The sequence below is a fragment of the Scyliorhinus canicula genome, chromosome 4 (genome assembly GCF_902713615.1).
Source record: "Scyliorhinus canicula chromosome 4, sScyCan1.1, whole genome shotgun sequence".
Taxonomy (NCBI): Eukaryota; Metazoa; Chordata; class Chondrichthyes; order Carcharhiniformes; family Scyliorhinidae; genus Scyliorhinus; species Scyliorhinus canicula.
The window spans coordinates 4383188-4401418 of record NC_052149.1 but is presented as its reverse complement, the minus strand read 5'-3'; the positions used below and the strand labels follow the sequence as shown (position 1 = coordinate 4401418).

The 18231-nt window shown below is 44.8% G+C and overlaps 1 protein-coding gene across 1 annotated transcript in view; it reads right to left on the bottom strand.

The window, feature by feature from the left end:
* The window catches only part of msh4 (mutS homolog 4), a 122382-nt gene that overhangs the window by 77419 nt on the left and 26732 nt on the right, over positions 1-18231 (bottom strand). Inside the window, exons 2-4 of the mRNA XM_038793416.1 lie at positions 13181-13372; positions 5089-5252; positions 2726-2836 (exon numbers count right to left, since the gene is read on the bottom strand). Coding sequence (XP_038649344.1) covers positions 2726-2836; positions 5089-5252; positions 13181-13372 — 467 coding nt within the window. The remainder of the gene's footprint in view (positions 1-2725; positions 2837-5088; positions 5253-13180; positions 13373-18231) is intronic.

Sequence of the window (18231 nt, the reverse complement as noted above, 5' to 3'; positions counted from 1 at the left end):
TACGCTAAGGATCTCTCGGATGTGGCGGCCGTTCATCGACTTTCTCGGGAAAAATTAAAATGTCAGCAGCAGCAATCCGTGGGGACCTGTTCTCCAGGTTCTCCAGCTTCTCCTGCATTCTTTTCTGGCGGTCGTTCATCATCTCCACCTTGGCCTCCAGCACGGTTAGGTATTCCTTGTGCTCGGACACCTTTTTCCCCACCTCCTGGATCGCTCTCCCGTTGGTCTCTTAATTCTACACAACTTGATCAATCGAAGCCTTAATGGGGTCCAGCGTGTCCTTCTTCAGCTTGGCAAAGCAATCTTCGAAAAACTTCACCAGCTGCTCCGTCGACCACTGTGCCGTCTCCCCGTGGCCCTTGCTCTCCGCCATGCTTTCCCGCGATACCGGCTCTGCTCACGTCTTTCTTATAGGACTTTGTCTTCTCACACGGCCACTTCTGGTCCAATTCCCCATACACCGGAGAGGGATTTCTCCTCACTGTCTCACTCTTCACTGCTTTATCCCATAAAATCCGGGAAAATCCAGGGGAAAAAAGTCCAAAAGTCCGTCACAGGCGGGAGCTATCAAATGTGCGACCTACTCCTCCATGGCCGCCCTCACTCTTATAAACACCAGTGGAAACAAGCCAACCTCTCCTCATCAGGCAACTCGCTCGGTCCAGGTCTCAACTACATCTCCTCCAACGCACTTACTTCCGTACTTAAATGAGACTAAAATTGCACACAGTATTTGAGATGCAGTCTCACCAATGCCTTGTATAACTGAAGCATATTATCCATAACTTTCAGCTCAGTTCCTCTCACAATAAAAGATAGCATTCCATTAGCCTTCTTGATTTATACTGTACCTCACTTTTTGTGACTCATACACAAGTATGTCTAGGTCCCTCTGCAACTCCAAATTCTGCAGTCGTTCACCATGTAAGTAATACTCTGCTTTTTTATTCATCCTCCCAAAATGTTAAAGGTGTTACATATAAATTGCCTGTTGGTGTAATTGAGAGATGTACACAATTTTCCTGTTTAGAGTCCTTTGCGTGATCGAAGTATGTTTTCAGCACTGGCCTGTATAGGGCCTTGCATGAGGATCGGGGTTGGGGTTGAATATGCTTCTTACTCCTGGTGTTAGGCGCCCTGGACAATACTAGAAAGGGGTGGCTGACAGCCCCTCAAGCCCCAAAGATTATTTAGGAAAAAACAGGAACAAGAGAGTGCCGAACAATCCATTCAGCCTGCTCCACCATTCAATAAGATCACCACCTCAACTCCACTTTCCAACGCCATTCCAATATTCCTCGATCCCTTTAGTGTCCAAAAATCAATTGATCTTGTGTGTACAAAGACTGAACAATCCACAGCTCTCTGGGATAGAGAATTCCAAAAATTTACAACACTGAATTAAATAATTTCTCCTCACCTCAGTCCTAAGTGGTCAACCTCTTAACTTGAGACTGTGCCCCATTGTTTCTCTAGACCAGTCTCTCAGCGTTAACTCTATGACTTCTAAGAATGTTATACATTTGCAAGGAAACTGTACTTTCTTCTAAATTAATAATAATAATAATCGCTTATTGTCACAAGTAGGCTTCAAATGAAGTTACTGTGAAAAGCCCCAAGTCGCCAAATTCCGGTGCCTTTTCGGGGAGGGCGGTACGGGAATTGAACCCACGCTGCTGGCCTTGTTCTGTATTACAAGCCAGCTGTTTAGCCCACTGTGTTAAACCAACCCCTAATTCCAGAGCCACTTAGGGTAGAGCCACAAAGGGCAGCACGGTAGCACAGTGGTTAGCACAATTGCTTCACAGCTCCAGGGTCCCAGGTTCAATTCTGGCTTGGGTCACTGTCTGTGCGGAGTCTGCACGTTCTCCCCGTGTGTGCGTGGGTTTCCTCCGGGTGCTCCGGTTTCCTCCCACAATCCAAAGATGTGCAGGTTAGGTGGATTGGCCATGATAAATTGCCCTTAGTGTCCAAAATTGCCCTTAGTGTTGGGTTGGGTTACTGGGTTATGGGGATAGGGTGGAGGTGTTGACCTTGGGTAGGGTGCTCTTTCCAAGAGCCTGTGCAGACCTGATGGGCCGAATGGCCTCCTTCTGCACTGTAAATTCTATGAAATCTATGAAATCTATGAAATCAGCTACACTGTCAGGTTTCTTCAAGTGATTTACCTTTTGGGCACTAAAAGACACTAAGACGCCCAACAATCTTCCTGAACCAGGAATGGATGGGTCTTCTTATGAGAAAAGGTTGGGCAGGTTAGGCTTGTATTCACTGGAGTTTAGAATAGAAGAAAAGACTTGATTGAAACCTTGAAGATCCCTGAGGGGTATTGACAGGTTGGATACGGAGAGGATGTTTCCTCTTGTGGGAGAACTGTTTGAAAATGAGTTGCCAATTTAAAACGGAGATGGGGCGATTTGTAGATTTGGATGGGCTGAATGGCTCGCTTCTGCTCCTTGTTCCTATGTTTGTACAGATGTGTAGGGGATCAGCATTAAGGGCCTTTTTAAAGGACAAAGGTGTGGAGGGTCAGAATGGTTTCAGATTGCTGACCACATGGTTGCAATGGTGCTCTGAAAGAAGTCAGGAATGTGCTAAAGGCCAGAACTAGAAGAATTCAGAGATCTCCAAGGATTGTACAGCTATTATAACACTGACTATTCTGTTGTCCAAAAAACAAAACACAGATTGAATAAAGTGTTGACAGGCTCTGTATCATTCTTACTTTAAAGTTATCTGTGATCAGTGTAAACAGCTTGGTCCCACTTCCTTTATCACAAGTGGTGTTTGGCATTATGATTTCTAAAGGTGTTAAAATCTGCAACTTGGTAATAACCTGTAAAACAAACACAATGCAAGAAATATCCTCACCCAGTAAAATAAATATTCAAACCCAATTGATTTTACAAAGTACTGTGGCAATTTTGTTTATTTCGTAAATTAATATATCAATAACAGATGAATAAGTGATGACCTGTGAGGCATGATAAAACAGCGCAACATAAGCAAGGGATTCCGAGTTCAGCTCTCAGTTACTGGCGAATGCATGTTTGAGCTTTTGAATTGGAAAAGCATGAGGCTCGCCAATGACAAGGATGAGGTTACACCTAAACAAAAGGATGAATATTCTGGAGCTCTTCACTATTGTAAAGGGAATGCTAAAGGGTAACTGTTATGAAGCGTGATGTTATCCCAAAGGGGCGACACGGTGTCACAGTGGTTCGTGCTACTGCCTCACAGCTCCAGGGTCCCTGGTTCAATTCCGGCCTCAGGTCACTGTCTGCGTGGGTTTCCTCCGGGTGCTCCGGTTTCCTTCCCCAGTCCAAAGATGTGCGGGTTAGGTGGATTGGCCGTGCTAAAATTGCCCCTTAGTGTCCAAAAGGTTAGGTGGGGTTACTGGATTACGGGGATGGGGTGGAGGCGAGGGCTTAGGTAGGATGCTCTTTCCAAGGGCCGGTGCAGACTCGATGGGCCGAATGGCCTCCTTCTGCACTGTAAATTCTATGATTCTACAAACTTGGAAAACCGGTTTATGGTGTATAGTTTTGTTTTGGTGTGAGGAGACAAGTGAAACCCCAGTAAGAATAAACAGCCCAGTCAACAGCTAACAATTATTGTCAACTATTTATTAAAGAAAAGACAAATACACACAAACAGGACTACTCTCACCCGATTAAGATGTATGAATTACTAAACACACACAGTTTATATAGAACGTACCCGTGTTACACAATATATATAACACGTATGGTATACAAGGCTATGGAACCTGTTACCCGCTACCCAATACAAAATTAAGGAAAAGCTATGAGGGGAGAAGAGTTATGCTGATAAATTTAGATGAGGAAAATTGGGAGGATGTTCAAGCAGAGCATAAACGCTGCTGTGGAATGACTCTTTCTGTGCTGTAAATCCTACATAATTCCCTGTGATACCCTTCACTACGGGCAGCCCCCAACGTTCATTTTCTGGGACTGAAATGGGCACTTGTGAGAGGTACCTGAGGATGCTTTTTGCCAAAAAAAATGTCAAAGTCAGTAAGGCAGGAATGGGTGGCAAAGGAGAACTGCACATTGTCTTTTGTCATACAATTTCAGAATTTTAGAAAAAGTTACCGCCTAAAATGATAAGCTCGTATCTCAGGACATATCTTCCATACATTAAAAAAAAACCTAGAACTCAATATATACATATTCCAGTGTCAAGCAGCGATTGTAAATATTCATGTATCATATATTGTCTGCTGCGTCAGTAGTTGTTTTCTCAAAATGATTTTTAAGCATATGCTGACCTAGTGGTTATGGGCACTAGAATAGAAACCCAGAATTTTAATGAGTTCAAATTACATGATGACAAGTTCTGGGACTGATTCAATGCATCTGGAAATTCATGGACGAGCCCAAGAACGAAACGCCGTGCACACTGTCAGATTGCTTTAAAATCCCAACTGCTTTGTCCTTCGCAATCTGATCTTAATGTGAATTTAGGCATTGAATTATGCAGTATAAAAGCCACATTGGCCCATTGTGCCTGTGCCCACACTTTTGAAGGTTATCCAATTATTACCACTCTTCCTGCTATTTCCCTATAGTCCGGTAAAAGTTCCCTTTCCAAGCATTTTCCATATAATCCAGGCAGATTGTGAATCAATAAAAACTCAAGTGTAAAAAAACAAAATTCCCCTAGTTTTCCCTCTGATTCATTTTCCAATGACCTTAAATCTGTGACCCCGCTCTGCCTGCCAGTGAAAACAGCTCTTCCTTATTTATTCTTCAAAACCCAATTCTATTCATATAAAAGCATTGTTCGGTTGATCAGTGGAGGGTGAGTTTTTTGGGGGGGAATGTGAAAGATTCTCCCAAAGATGTGTACGTCACATTTATTGCCCATCCCTCCTCCCACCACCTTCCTCGTCGAAGTTCTTCTTGAACACAGTAGCAGCTGGATGGGAGGCTGCGAGATATGGCGACACAGTCACAATAGACCAACTGGCCTTCTTCTGCTGGGTGGAAAACTGCAATTCTAAGTTAATGGTCGAATATCTCACCCAGGGTACAGCAAATGAAGATATTTTTGGTAAAATATTACCTTGGCGTATGTTGTATTGTCTGCAAATTGGGACAATATTAGCTCAGGGCTCTTCATGTCAATGCTCGCCATTCCGATTTCGCCCCGAGCAAGCCCACGGCCCTCTACCACAGCAACAATTACTGAAGCAATAACGTGAGCAGAGACAGCTGAAGAAGAAGTAACTGTACAAAAGAAAACGTGAGAAAAATACGACAATTAGAACAGCAGTTACTGTTGGTTTTAGTGCAGTAAATACAATATTGCACTTTGACACCTTTCATCAAAAGGTTATCACAGGAAGACTACCTCAATCCGGTAACTTTGGGTCCGAGTCATGCCAGGTTTCAGACATTGCCGCTTTATATTCAGAAAAATAATTGGAACTCCTTAATTCAGTGAATAAGGGATACAGGAAATCCAAATTATATGTTTGCAAAGCACTTTAGGTTAATGGCCTTGTCACTGCTGATAGTAAGTCACTTCTCACAGATTGGATTTAATAATTCTCTCATGCCTCCTCCACTTCCCTGCGGTTGGGGTCATGGTTCACTCAGCCACTTGGAGCAGAAGGAACCATCGGGCATGTAAAGCTGATCAGTACCTGCATTACCGTCCCAGACCAGACTCCAACAGTGGTTGGGACACTAGGACAAACCCCAATATTTTAGTTTGTTTCATAAGACTATGCATAAGGAATGATTCGCTGCAGGAATATAGTGTTCAATTCTGGTCGCCACACTACCAGAAGGATGTGGAGGCTTTGGAGAGGATGCAGAAGTGATTTACCAGGATGTTGCCTCGTATGGAGGGCATTAGCTATGAGGAGCGGTTGAATAAACTTGGTTTGTTCTCACTGGAACGGCGGAGGTTGAGGGACGACCTGATAGAGGAATACTAAATTATGAGGAGCATCGACAGAGTGGATAGTCAGAGGCTTTTTCCCAGTGTAGTGGGGTCAATTAATCGGGGGCATAGGTTTTAAGGTGCGAGGGGCAAGGTTTAGCACAAGGCAAGTTTTTTACACGGAGAATAGTGGGTGCCTAGGACTCGCTGCTGGAGGTGGTGGTGGAAGCAGGGACGATAGTGACATTTAAGGGGCATCTTGACAAATACATGAATAGGATGGGAATAGAGGGAAACGGACCCCGGAAGTGTAGAAGATTTTAGTTCAGACGGGCAGCATGGTCAGCCTAGGCTTGGAGGGCCGAAGGGCCTGTTCCTGTTCTGTACTTTTCTTTGTTGAGTGCTGGCATGAAAAAATAGGGCTTTGGTATTTGCAAACAAAACTTTATTATGAATACAATATTAAACTCTTTAATATCCACTCAAACAGCTTACAATTACCCCTCAATAAATTTACTCAATTCCCATTAAACAACAAGAAATGGAACACACAGCTCTCAATTCAGCGTACAAATCAGCAGGGCATAGAGGGGCTTTTCACAGTAACTTCATTTGAAGCCTACTTGTGACAATAAGTGATTTTCATTTTCATGTCATTTCAGTAATGCTTGCTTTGCAGAACAGATTTGGCTCTGGCTGGAACCCCTTCAGACTCTGGCTGAATATCTTCAACTAGCTGCTTCAACTGGATTGTTTCAGCCTCTTCCTTGTCTTCAGACAAGGCTGCTCCACTTTAAAATATTATTACCCTTTTTTCAACTATCCTACTGAGAAAGAGAATGTCTTTTATTTGTGAAGGGTTGCCAGATCGGACTTCAACTCTTTTCCCCAAAAGCTTTTTTCAAAACGTCTCTCTCTCTCTTAGCTCCACCCAGCACCGACATCATCTCCCCGAGATGAAAAACAAATTAACTTCCCTGGGGCTGATAGCACGTTAACTCCCCAGGGACTTTCCCCAGTCCAAACACAGTGCCTTAGCCCAGACTGAAAAACACATTCCTCTGTCAATTTCACCTTCTGGCTGTTAAAAGATTCCAGGGCCTGCAAAACAGAATTCTTCTTTTTTTAAAAAGCAGGACCACTGCAGTCAATCACACTCTAATCCCTGGTGTTTAATCCTTCAGGGGTGGTTTAGCACAGTGGGCTAAACAGATGGCTTGTCAATGCAGAACAAGGCCAGCAGTGCGGGTTCAATTCCCGTACCGGCCTCCCCGAACAGGCGCCGGAACATGGCGACGAGGAGCTTTTCACAGTAATTTCATTGAAGCCTACTTGTGACAATAAGCGATTATTATTATTAAATTGCCCAATACATTTGTAATCTAATTTTCCTAAAATCCTCCATTTGTCACAGCTGGGACAGCACCAAGCCAATGCAGCAACGCCCCAAACTTTTGCGAGATGGGTCAAGTAGGGTTGAGGTTCGCAAGGCCATCGCTGGAGCATGGGAATTAAATGTCTGTCTTTTGGATAAAGCCAGTTTTTGGATAGACGGATTTGAAGTACTCAACTTGTATGTATGTCCGTTCGTGCAGAGACTACAAGTTTCAGATTAATGAAAAACAAACTGAAATGGGAGGAAATCTAATTTTAAGTGTGGACAGTTAGTTTGCAGTTGTTTTGTTTAAAATGTATTTTCGCATTCAAAAAACACAGTGCTTCAGCAGAAATTCAAATTAAAACTTGCATTAGGTTCTGGATTTGGGTGGGTCAAGAGTGCCAATAATTTCATAAACAATTTTATAGGACAGTTTGGGTGGACTGGATTGAATTTTGTCCTTTCCTTCCCTCAGTATCCTTACTGAATTTACATTGTGTCTTTCACCACCTCAGGACAGCCCAAGTGTTTAGCAGTGAAGTACGTTTGAAGTGCAAATACTGTTGCAATATGAGGAAATGATTCAGCCAATTTGCAAACAGATAGCTTCCATGAAGAGCAACAAAATAAATGACCAGATAAACTGCTTCAGGCGTTGATTAAGGGATAAATAGGGCAGCACGGTGGCGCAGTAGTTAGCACTGCTGCCTCACTGCGCCGAGGTCCCAGGTTCGATCCCGGCTCTGGGTCATCGTCCATGTGAAGTTTGCACATTCTCCCCGTGTTTGCGTGGGTTTCGCCCCCGCAACCCAAAGATGTGAGGGTTAGGTGGACTGGTCACGCTAAATTGTCCCTTAATTGGAAAAAATGAATTGGGTACTCTAAAAAATGTTTTAAAAATTAAGGGATAAATATTGGCAAGACAACAGTCAGAACTCCCTTGCTTTTTCTTTGAATTGTGCAATGCGATCTTTCAAGTCTGAAAGAGTAGACATAGCCTTGGATTAATGTTTCATCTTAAAGGCAGCATCCCCGATAGTGAGGCGCTCCCTTGGTACTGCACGCCTGTGAAACCCGAATTTTGAGCTCACCTATAGAGTGCGAAATAGTCAGAACCCACTGACACAGAGTTGCTACTGAACCACGGTTTTCTGTTAATGCGGAAAACATACACCTCGCTGATTCTTTCACGGATTAAAGCATAGTGTTTAATCAAACTGCCCTCTGCTATACTGAATACAACTTGTAAACCGTAAGGTATTGGCAAGTAAATTACAAATCATAAAATGTTGGCAAGTAAACTATAAACTATTTAAGATACACGCAACTAAACTAAATTGCGACTTGAAAATAACAAATCCAGCTGTGAAAACCTGCACTATTTGCCAAATATCCCAGAGATCTGAGTGCCACAAAAATAAAGCTCAGAAAAGGAAATAAGACTGATTAAGAAATTGGGAAAAAAGGATAATGTGGTGAAACACTTAAATTATCCATCATGGCAGGAAAAGTCAAAAGAGCAAAATTTTTTTTTAAACAGATGAGAGGCTAGTGTTGGTAATCAGAGGGGTCTGATAGTCCCTTCCATGAACCGCATTAAGTTAGCATGCAGGTACAGCAATTAGGAGGGGAAACGGTATGTTAGCCATTCTAACAAGCGGGCTAGAGAATAAGAGTAAGGAATTCTTGCACAATTATTCAGGGCTTTGGTGAGACCACACCTGCAGTCTCGTGTGCAGTTTTAGTCTTCTTACCTAAGGAAGTACCTAAGCGGGGCATGTAACCAAAGTTCACCAAATTGATCCCTGAGATGGCGGGGCTGTCCCACAAGCAGAGATTGAGTAGACTGTGCCTATATTAATGATAATAACATTTTATTGTTACAAGTATGAAGCTACTGTGAAAAGCCCCTAGTTGCCACATTCCGATGCCTGTTCGGGTAAGCGGGTACGGGAATTGAACCCACGCTGCTGGCCTTGTTCTGCATTACAAACCAGCTGTCTAGCCGACTGAGCTAAACCAACCCATATCTGGAGTTTAGAAGAATGAGAGCTCATCTCTTGCATAAAATTTTTCGAAGGCTTGGCAGGATTGCTGCTGAGTCTTTTTCCTCTGGCTCGACAGTTTAGAATATGGGATCATAATTTCAGAATCAGGGAGTCAGTTATTTAGGACTGAGATGAGGAGAAATTTCTTTGCCCTACTGGTTATAAGTCTTTGGAAAGTGCTGCAATTCTTTACTGTGGGTAGGGTGAGGAGGGAAGCTCTGAGTCTACCTCAGCTGGAAAGGGGATTTAATCCCATGCTTTTGGCATTAATCTGATCCGCACTCACCCGGCCTTCTGTATTGTACCACATCAGTAATATCACGTGGAATGATACAGCACCGAAGCAGGTTATTTAACCTACTGTGCCCGTGCCCAGATCTTTAAGTTATTCAAATCGACTCACGTTCCTGCTCTGTTCCCATACTTCTACAAATTTTCCTCCTTCAATGATTTAATAATAATAATAACCTTTATGGACACAAGTAGGCTTACATTAACACTGCAATGCAGCCATTGTGAAAAGCCCCTAGTCTCCACATTACGGCCCCTGTTCGGTGCACAGAGGGAGAATTCAGAATGTCCAATTCACCTAACAGCACGTCTTTCGGGACTACTGGGAGGAAACTAGAGCACCCGGAGGAAACCCACGCAGACACGGGGAGAACGCGCAGGCTCCGCACAGACAGTGACCCAAGCCGGGAATCAAACCTGGGACCCTGGCGCTGTGAAGCAACGGTGCTAACCACTGTGCTACCGTGCCACCCAATTACCTTTGGAAAGTTGCGAATGAATCTGCTTGCGCCACCTTTCAGGCAGTGAATTCAATTTCATAACTCACTTCAATAAAACAAATTCTCCTCATCTCCCTTCCGATTCTCTTTGCCAGTCACCATACATCTGTGTCCTCTGGTTAGTTACCCTCCAGTTCCTCCTTGTTTACTCCATCAAACACCTTCCAGATTTCGACACCTCTATTAAATCTCTTCTTAACCATCTCTGCTCCAAATAAATCCCAGCTTCTCCACATAATCGAAGTCCCTCATCCCTTATACCACTGCACCCTCTCCCAGACCTCGGCACCGGCAATGACGGTGTTTGCAGCTTAATTACCCTCCACACGCCTGGTTATTAAAAAAGTAAATAAAACAATAACAGAAGTATCATTCAACACTGAAAGCTGATTGGCAGCTACTGATGATGTGCTAACACTGAATGTGAGGTCACCAACAAGCAAAGTGGGGCAAAAACAGAACATAGAACAGTACAGCACAGAACAGGCCCTTCGGCCCTCGATGTTGTGCCGAGCAATGATCACCCTACTCAAACCCACCCTATACCCGTAACCCAACAACCCCCCCACCCCCCACCTTACTTTTTAGGACACTACGGGCAATTTAGCATGGCCAATCCACCTAACCAGACAAATAGAGAATCCAAACAGAGCCATTTTGAAGAAAGTAAGGGCCCACATTTACATTGCACCTTGCACAACCGCTGAGGTGCTTCTGAAGTGCGATCACTGTTGTAATGCCAACAAGCTCCCACAAACAGTAATGTGATAATGATTGGAGGGAGGTGCTGGGAGGACTGCCAATCCAGAGACCCAGGGTACCCAACGGCCTGGGGACCCGGGTTCAAATCCCACCACGGCAGCATTTAAACTCAATAAATTATCTGGAATTAGAAATCTAATGACCATTCACTAGTTCACTAATGTCCTTAAGGGAAGGAAATCTGTCATCCTCACCTGGTCTGGCCTATATGTGACTCCAGAACCACAACAATGTGGTTGACTTTTAAATGGACGCTACAAAGAAAACACAAAGGAATGAACTTAGGTGCTGGAAACGACAGTACTGTCGATCCTGCAAAGTCCTTCTTACTAAGATCTGGGACTAGTGTTGTGTCTCAGACATGTCGAGCAACAGCCTGTTGTAGTGTTGTAGTCATACTCATGGAATTAAACCTTACAGATAATTTCCCGGACACCACCATTCCTGGTATGTCCTAGCTCATCGGCAGAGATGGCATAACAATGTCAGAGGGAGTTTCCCTGGGAATCTTCAATGTTGATTCTGGACACCATGTCTCACCAGATGAAAAGTGAGCAAGGAAACCTCCTGTTGATTAGCACGTACTATTCCCCTCAAACACATGACCACTACCATCTCGAAGGACAAGAGCAGCAGATACTTGGGAATATGACCACCGGGAAGGTGCTCTCCATCCACTCACCATCCTGATTTGGGAATGTAACACCGTTCCTTCACTGTTCCTGCAATTCCATCCCTAACAACACTGTAGGTGTACCTTTTTAAATTCATTTTTACAGGATGTGGACTTTGCTGGGCCAGCATCTGTTGCCCAGCCAAAATTTCCTTTGCGAAGATGGCATTGAGCTGCCTTCTTGAACCTCTGCAGTCTATGTGGTCCACTCACAGTGCTGTTAGGGAGGGAGTTCCAGGATTTTCATCCAGTGATGGTGAAGGAACAGCGATATATTTCCGAGTCAGGTGGTGAGTGACTTGGACGGGAACCTCCAAGTGGTGAGGTTCCCATGTATCTGCTGCCCTCGTCCTTCTAGATGGCACTGGTTGTGGAAGGTGCTGCCTAAGGGGTTGTGAGTTACTGCAATGCATCTTGTAGATGGTACACACGGCTTCTACTGTGTGTCAGTGGTGGAGGGATTTAATGTTTGTGGAAGAGGTACCAATCAAGCAAGCTGCTTTGTTCTGGATAGTGTTGAGCTTCTTCAGTGTTTTTGGAGCTGCACTCATCCAGGCAAGTGGAGAGTATTCCATCACACTCCTGACTTGTAGGTGGTGGACGGGCTTTGGGAAGTGAGGTGAGTTACTTGCCGCAGGATTCCCAGCCTCTGACCTGCTCTTGTAGCCACAGTATTTATATGGCTAATCCAGTTCAGTTTCTGGTCAATGGTAACCCCCAGGATGTTGACAGTGGACGATTCAGTTATGGTAATGCCATTGAATGTCATGGGACGATGGTTTGATTCTCTCAACGTTTTGTAATTATATCTATCCAAAAGCCAATGCTATGTTTCTGCAATTTTTCTATATAAAGTACTATGATTCATAGCTAGTGGGGCAAACGTTCTCTGCAGCTTAATTTTTCCTCAGAAGTAATGTGGTTTGGAATCAAATCCGAGTTCCAGACATGTAAGACAGTACGCTAATCTAAATCACAGAAACTAACAGCACAGAAAGAGGCCATTTAACCCTGTGCTGAATCTTTGAAAGATCTATCCAATTGGTCGCACTCCACCGCTCTTTCCCTACAGTCCAGCAAATCTTTTCCCCTCCAATATATTCATTAAATTCCCGTTTGCAAATTATTATTGAATCGACTTCCACCGTGCTTTCAGGCAGCATATTCCAGATCACGTTAATTTGATACACAAAACAAAATTCTCCCCAATCACTGGTACTCTGGTTACTGACCTTCCTGAGATACAGTTTACTCCCCAACTACTCACTGCAGGTAATTCAAAACTAGCTGCCATCAATATAAAATAATCACCAATAAATCCGATTGGGAATTCCTGAAGTGGAGAAGTATGGAATTCACTACCACAGGGAGCAGCCAAGGCAAATAGTAAATAGTAAATATGTCCCTAGTAAATAGGGGCATACTCATAGCTGGAATATAAACGGTTAGAGAAAGATATAGGCGGGATAAATAGAATGGGGAAGGGAAATGATCAAAGTCTCTATCGTTCACTGTTGCCTTGATGACAATGATGATAATTAACTACTGGAACTGAGAAAGAATACGTTTGAATTGTTCATCTATGAAAGATTTTTTTAAAAGATTATCAGTGAACCTGAATGACCGGTTTGTGGAGTACGAAGTTTGCAAGTGGGCCTTGCATTGCGACTGCTGTTGGTAGTGGACACAGGAGTCTTCCTGATTCTGGCATCATCATAACCCTTCAGTGAAGAACTGCTCTGCGCCGAGGCAGCGGTGAACAGGCTTCGATTCCCCGCATTCGAGCTTTTATCACCAAAGTAGGATTCTGCCAAAAACAACAATCAAGGAAGGTGATTATGACTAGAATCAGTTTTTTACAATCTTGCTTTTGTATGAAAGCACTTACTTAGTGATTTTAGCAGAAGTGAAACACAACACCCATAAACATGCTGCAGGAGCAGAATCTGATTAATTTACCACGAGTCACATGAGAAGATACTGGGATGGGTTTGGTTTGAAGGACTGTCTTACATTAATAAACTATCTGGGGCACTTGGCTTTTACAACTTTTAAGACTCCATAAAACCAAGTTTTGGGGCAAATACTTACGATCAGGTTAGGAACCATTAACATTCAAAAATAAATCATTTTAACAAATAGATCTATGGCACAAGATTTCACTTAAAAACGTTATTAGTCAAACAGCACAGAAACAGGCCCTTCAACCCACCTCGTCAATACCGACCATCAAACACCAATCTATACTAATCCCGTTTACCAGCACTTGGTGCATAGCTTCCTCTGCTTTGGCGATTTAAGTGCCCGTCCAGATGTTTCTCAAATGTTGTGTGAATCCCTGCCTCCACCACTCCCTCAGGCAGCATGTTCCATATTCCCACCCCTCTCAGACAGCATGTTCCATATTCCCACCCCTCTCAGACAGCATGTTCCATATTCCCACCCTCTCAGGCAGCGAGCTGCATATTCCCACCACCCTCTGGCTGAAAAAAGTGTATCTTCACTTCTCATCTAGACCACTTACTCCTCAGTTTAAACCTCTGCTCTCTGGTCTTGGACACTTCTGCCATGGAGAAAATATTTTTACGATCTGCCCTGTCTATGCCTCTCATAATTCTGTAAACCTCAATCCGATCCACCCCCCTCCATCAGCCTCCTCTGTCCAGGGAAAATAAGCCCAGCCTATTCAATCTCTTCATAGCTGATAATTTACATCCCAGGCAACATCCTGGTGAATCTCCTCTACTCCCCCTCCAGTGCAATCACGTCCTTCCGATGGTGTGACGACCAGAACGGCACACAATATTCCATCTGTAGCCTAACCAATGTTTAGAAAGTTGTACCAGAATTCCCTGCTCCTATATTCTGTGCCCCGGCTAATGAAGGCAAGCATTCCGTTTGCCTCCTTCACCACCCTATCTACCTGTGCTGCCACCTTCAGGGATCCATGGACTTGTACACCAAGGTCCCTTAGTTCCTCAATATGCCCGAGGGACCTTCATTGCACACTGTGTATATCTTACTATTACACCTCCCAAAATGCATCACCTCACACTTAGAGGATTAAATTCCTTCTGCCATTGCTCTGCCTCATTTACCAGCTGATCAATATCAGACTATCCTCCTCACTATCAACAACACCAATTTTCGTGTCACCTTACTAATTATACCTTCTACATTCACATCCAATTTGCTAATGCATATAACAGCAAGTGTCCCAGCACCTATCATGGTGGTCCAGTGCTAGTCACAGGCTTCCAATCACAAAAGCAACCTTCCACCATTAGCCTTCGTCTCCTATTAACAAGCCAATTTTGGTTCCAACTTGCCTTGACTCCCATGAGTTCTAACATTTTTCCATGTGGAACCTTGTTTCAAGGCCTTACTGAAGTCCATGCAAACCACATCAACTGTGCTACCCTCATCAATATGTTTAGTTGTCTTTACAAAAAACTCAATTAAATTAGTTAGACAGGGTCTCCCACCAACAGATCTGTGCTGACTATGACTATCACTGCCTTTCCAAGTGTTGATTAATCCTGTTCCTCAGAGTTTTGTTTCCAATAATTTCCCAACACAGGCGTTAGACTAACTGACCTGTAATTACCTGGCTTATCCCTGCTACCCTTCTTCAATAAAGGTATGTTAGCTCAAGAGTTTTTCAATCTCAGGGTCGCGATCCGCAGGTGGGTCGTGACAGGTGCTGGGAGGGTGGAGGAGTGATTGTCGTGGCATTCTCGATCGCGAGAATAGTGCCCAACTGCCGCAATGGGCTTTTCAGAATGCCGGCCGCGACTGGCCTATAAATGCGAACAATGGGGTTTCCCCACCCGAAATGGTGGCGGAGAGCTGGCCATGCGCCCGACACCTACACTGGTTCATGCTTTGGGTGCAAAATCACGGAGGAGAGATTCCTCCATTTTGTAGCTGATTGTGTGTTGTGAAGGTCGGCTGGCGTGGGTTGTGAAGATCAGCCGGTTGGTGAAAGTGGGTTCTGGGAAAAAGAGTTTGAAAAACACTGTATTAACTATCCTCCAGTCATCTGGCACTTCACCTGTGGCCAACGAAGATTTAAATATCTCCATCAGGACCCCAGCAATCTCCCCCCCCCCCCCCCCCCCCCCCCCCCCCCACACCACCACCACACCCCGCCTTGAATCCCAAACAAAATCTCCAGCTACCAAGTTTTTCTCCTTAGTATATGAAAGAAGTAAATAAACAACCACCATTAACTTAATATGGTTTACAATTACGAGCAGGATTTACCGGCCGTGTCTTGCCGGAATCGGAATGGGACGCAGCCAATAGATCCCGTGAGAGTACTCTTCCAGAATTCCCAATGACCTTGCGAGATCTAATGAGATCTCCGATCTGGATCCCGTCCACAATGGGCGGGACCCAGTCTTGCAGAGTTTGTAATAAATAATTTTTACTGAAGTTTTCATTTTAGAAAACACAAAATAAAGATATCGATACAGACAAAAAAAATAACAATTACAAACCCCTATCCTTGTATAGATAGAAAAGCCCCAACCATAAATCGTCCCCCACCCCCAACCCAACCCACTGACTGCGACCAAATCCTAAAGGTAAAACACAAAGTTCGCCACCTCCGGCCAGCCAGGGCCCAGGACCATCCAAGACAGCCACCAACCCCAATCCTAGGGCAAGATGAGACACCTAAAAGATCCCCAGCCTCCCCTCCCATTACCCAGGAAAAAGCTTTCCAGAAAAACGACTCCCTCCTCTTCTCCCCCCACCCCCAAACAAATAAGCTAGGCTCACTCAACCTTGCTCAAGCAGGTCCATCAAGCCACAGCCCTTCACCTTCCTCACTCCCATTCACCAGCTGAAACTTTACAGCTAGCAAAGGTAACCCCCCTCCCCACCTGGCATGCATGCTCAAAGAACAAAGAAGAATGAGGCCTCCCAGCCCATCTGCTACACATGAGTAACCAAATCCCAACACCCTTACAATACTTAGAAACTCCCCCAGGGAGTCACATATTGCCCATTTCATTGCCTTCACCACTACCTGACAACCGTAACCCCTTCAATCACAAACATATCACAGGTACAAACTATAACCCCTCCCGACCATCACCATTAAAGTCCCAATCAAATCCATTCAGTCAAGTCCAAGTCCATGCTCCTCGACAAAAGGGTCCGACTCTGCCAACATACTGGAAAAAATTATCTTTTAACCGAAAAGTCACTCTCCGCCTCTCCGGGTACACTACTCCAAACCTGACTCCACTCCTAAATAGCACTATTCCACCTTGTTAAAAGCCGCACACCAATTCGCCAACTCCACTCCGACATCTTGGTGTATCCTGATGATGCTTCCTTTGTACCTCGCGTCCCGATTCACTTTGCCCAACTGCTGAACCCGCTCCTTTTCCTGGAAGCTGTGGAATCCAATAATCACTGTCCGCGTGCGGTGGCTCATTTGCCTGACACTGCCACCGGAGTACTCAGTGGGCCCGATCTAACTCTGGAAGGGACAACCCCCAACACCCTCCCCCCCTTGCCAAAGCTTGGAAAACATCTGAGAAGAGTATTCAGTCAGCTTCGGCCCCTCCAGCAACCCTATGATTCTGGGGTTCCATTTCCTCGACCTGTTCTCCAAGTCATCCACCTTTGCCCTCAGACTGATTCCTCTCTTCCACCAGCAACATCCAAGCTTTCAAGAAGGTTATACGATCCCCACGCTGCGACAAGGCCACCTCCACACCTTCAGTACCTCTCCATGCTCCTTCAGCCTCCAAGGTCTTTTCCAACTTCTCCCGAATCGGGCCAAGTACCTCCTCAATTGACAATTGACGGGTTTCCACCATCACCCTGTCCTGCACCTCAAACAGTTTTTCAAACTCCTGCATGGCGTTCAAAAGGCATCTTGACAAACACATGGATAGGATGGGTATAGAGGGATACAGCGCAAGGAAGTGCTGAGGGTTTTGACAAAGGTTGGTATCATGAACAGTATAGGCTTGGAGGGCCGAAGGGCCTGTTCCTGTGCTGTATTTTTCTTTGTTCTTTTATCACCCGGGTCAGCGTTTCCACGGTGATATGAGCAGCCAGACCCAAGGCCGGATCGCCACCTTCCCTCCTGCTGAGCTTCGTGGACTTTCTGGCTTCATCGCAAGATTACCCCCTACAATCGTGGGGCAGCAAGGTAGCACAGTGGTCAGCACTATGGCTTCACAGCACCAGGGTCTCAGATTCGATTACTGCTTGGGTCACTGTTTGTGCGGAGTCCGTACGTTCTCCCCGTGTCTGCGTGGGTTTCCTCCGGGTGCTCCGGTTTCCTCCCACAGTTCAAAGATGCGCAGGTTAGGTGGATTGGCCATGCTAAATTGCCCTCAGGTTAGATGGGGTTACTGGGTTACTGGGATAGGGTGGAGGTGTGGGCTTAAGTTAGGTGCTCTTTCCAAGAGCCGGTGCAAACTCGATGGGCCAAATTCTGCACTGTAAATTCTATGTAAATTCTGTGAATCTTCTTGCCACCAACGTTTTTCGTAGATTTTGACATATTTTTGCCAACAAATTCCTTATCCCTTACGATGGGCCGGTTTTCGTAACCAAAATCCCCATGAACCAGGTTAAAAAGTCCAAAAAATAAAGACCATAGTGGGAGCTACCTTATGTGTGACCCTCTCCCACTAA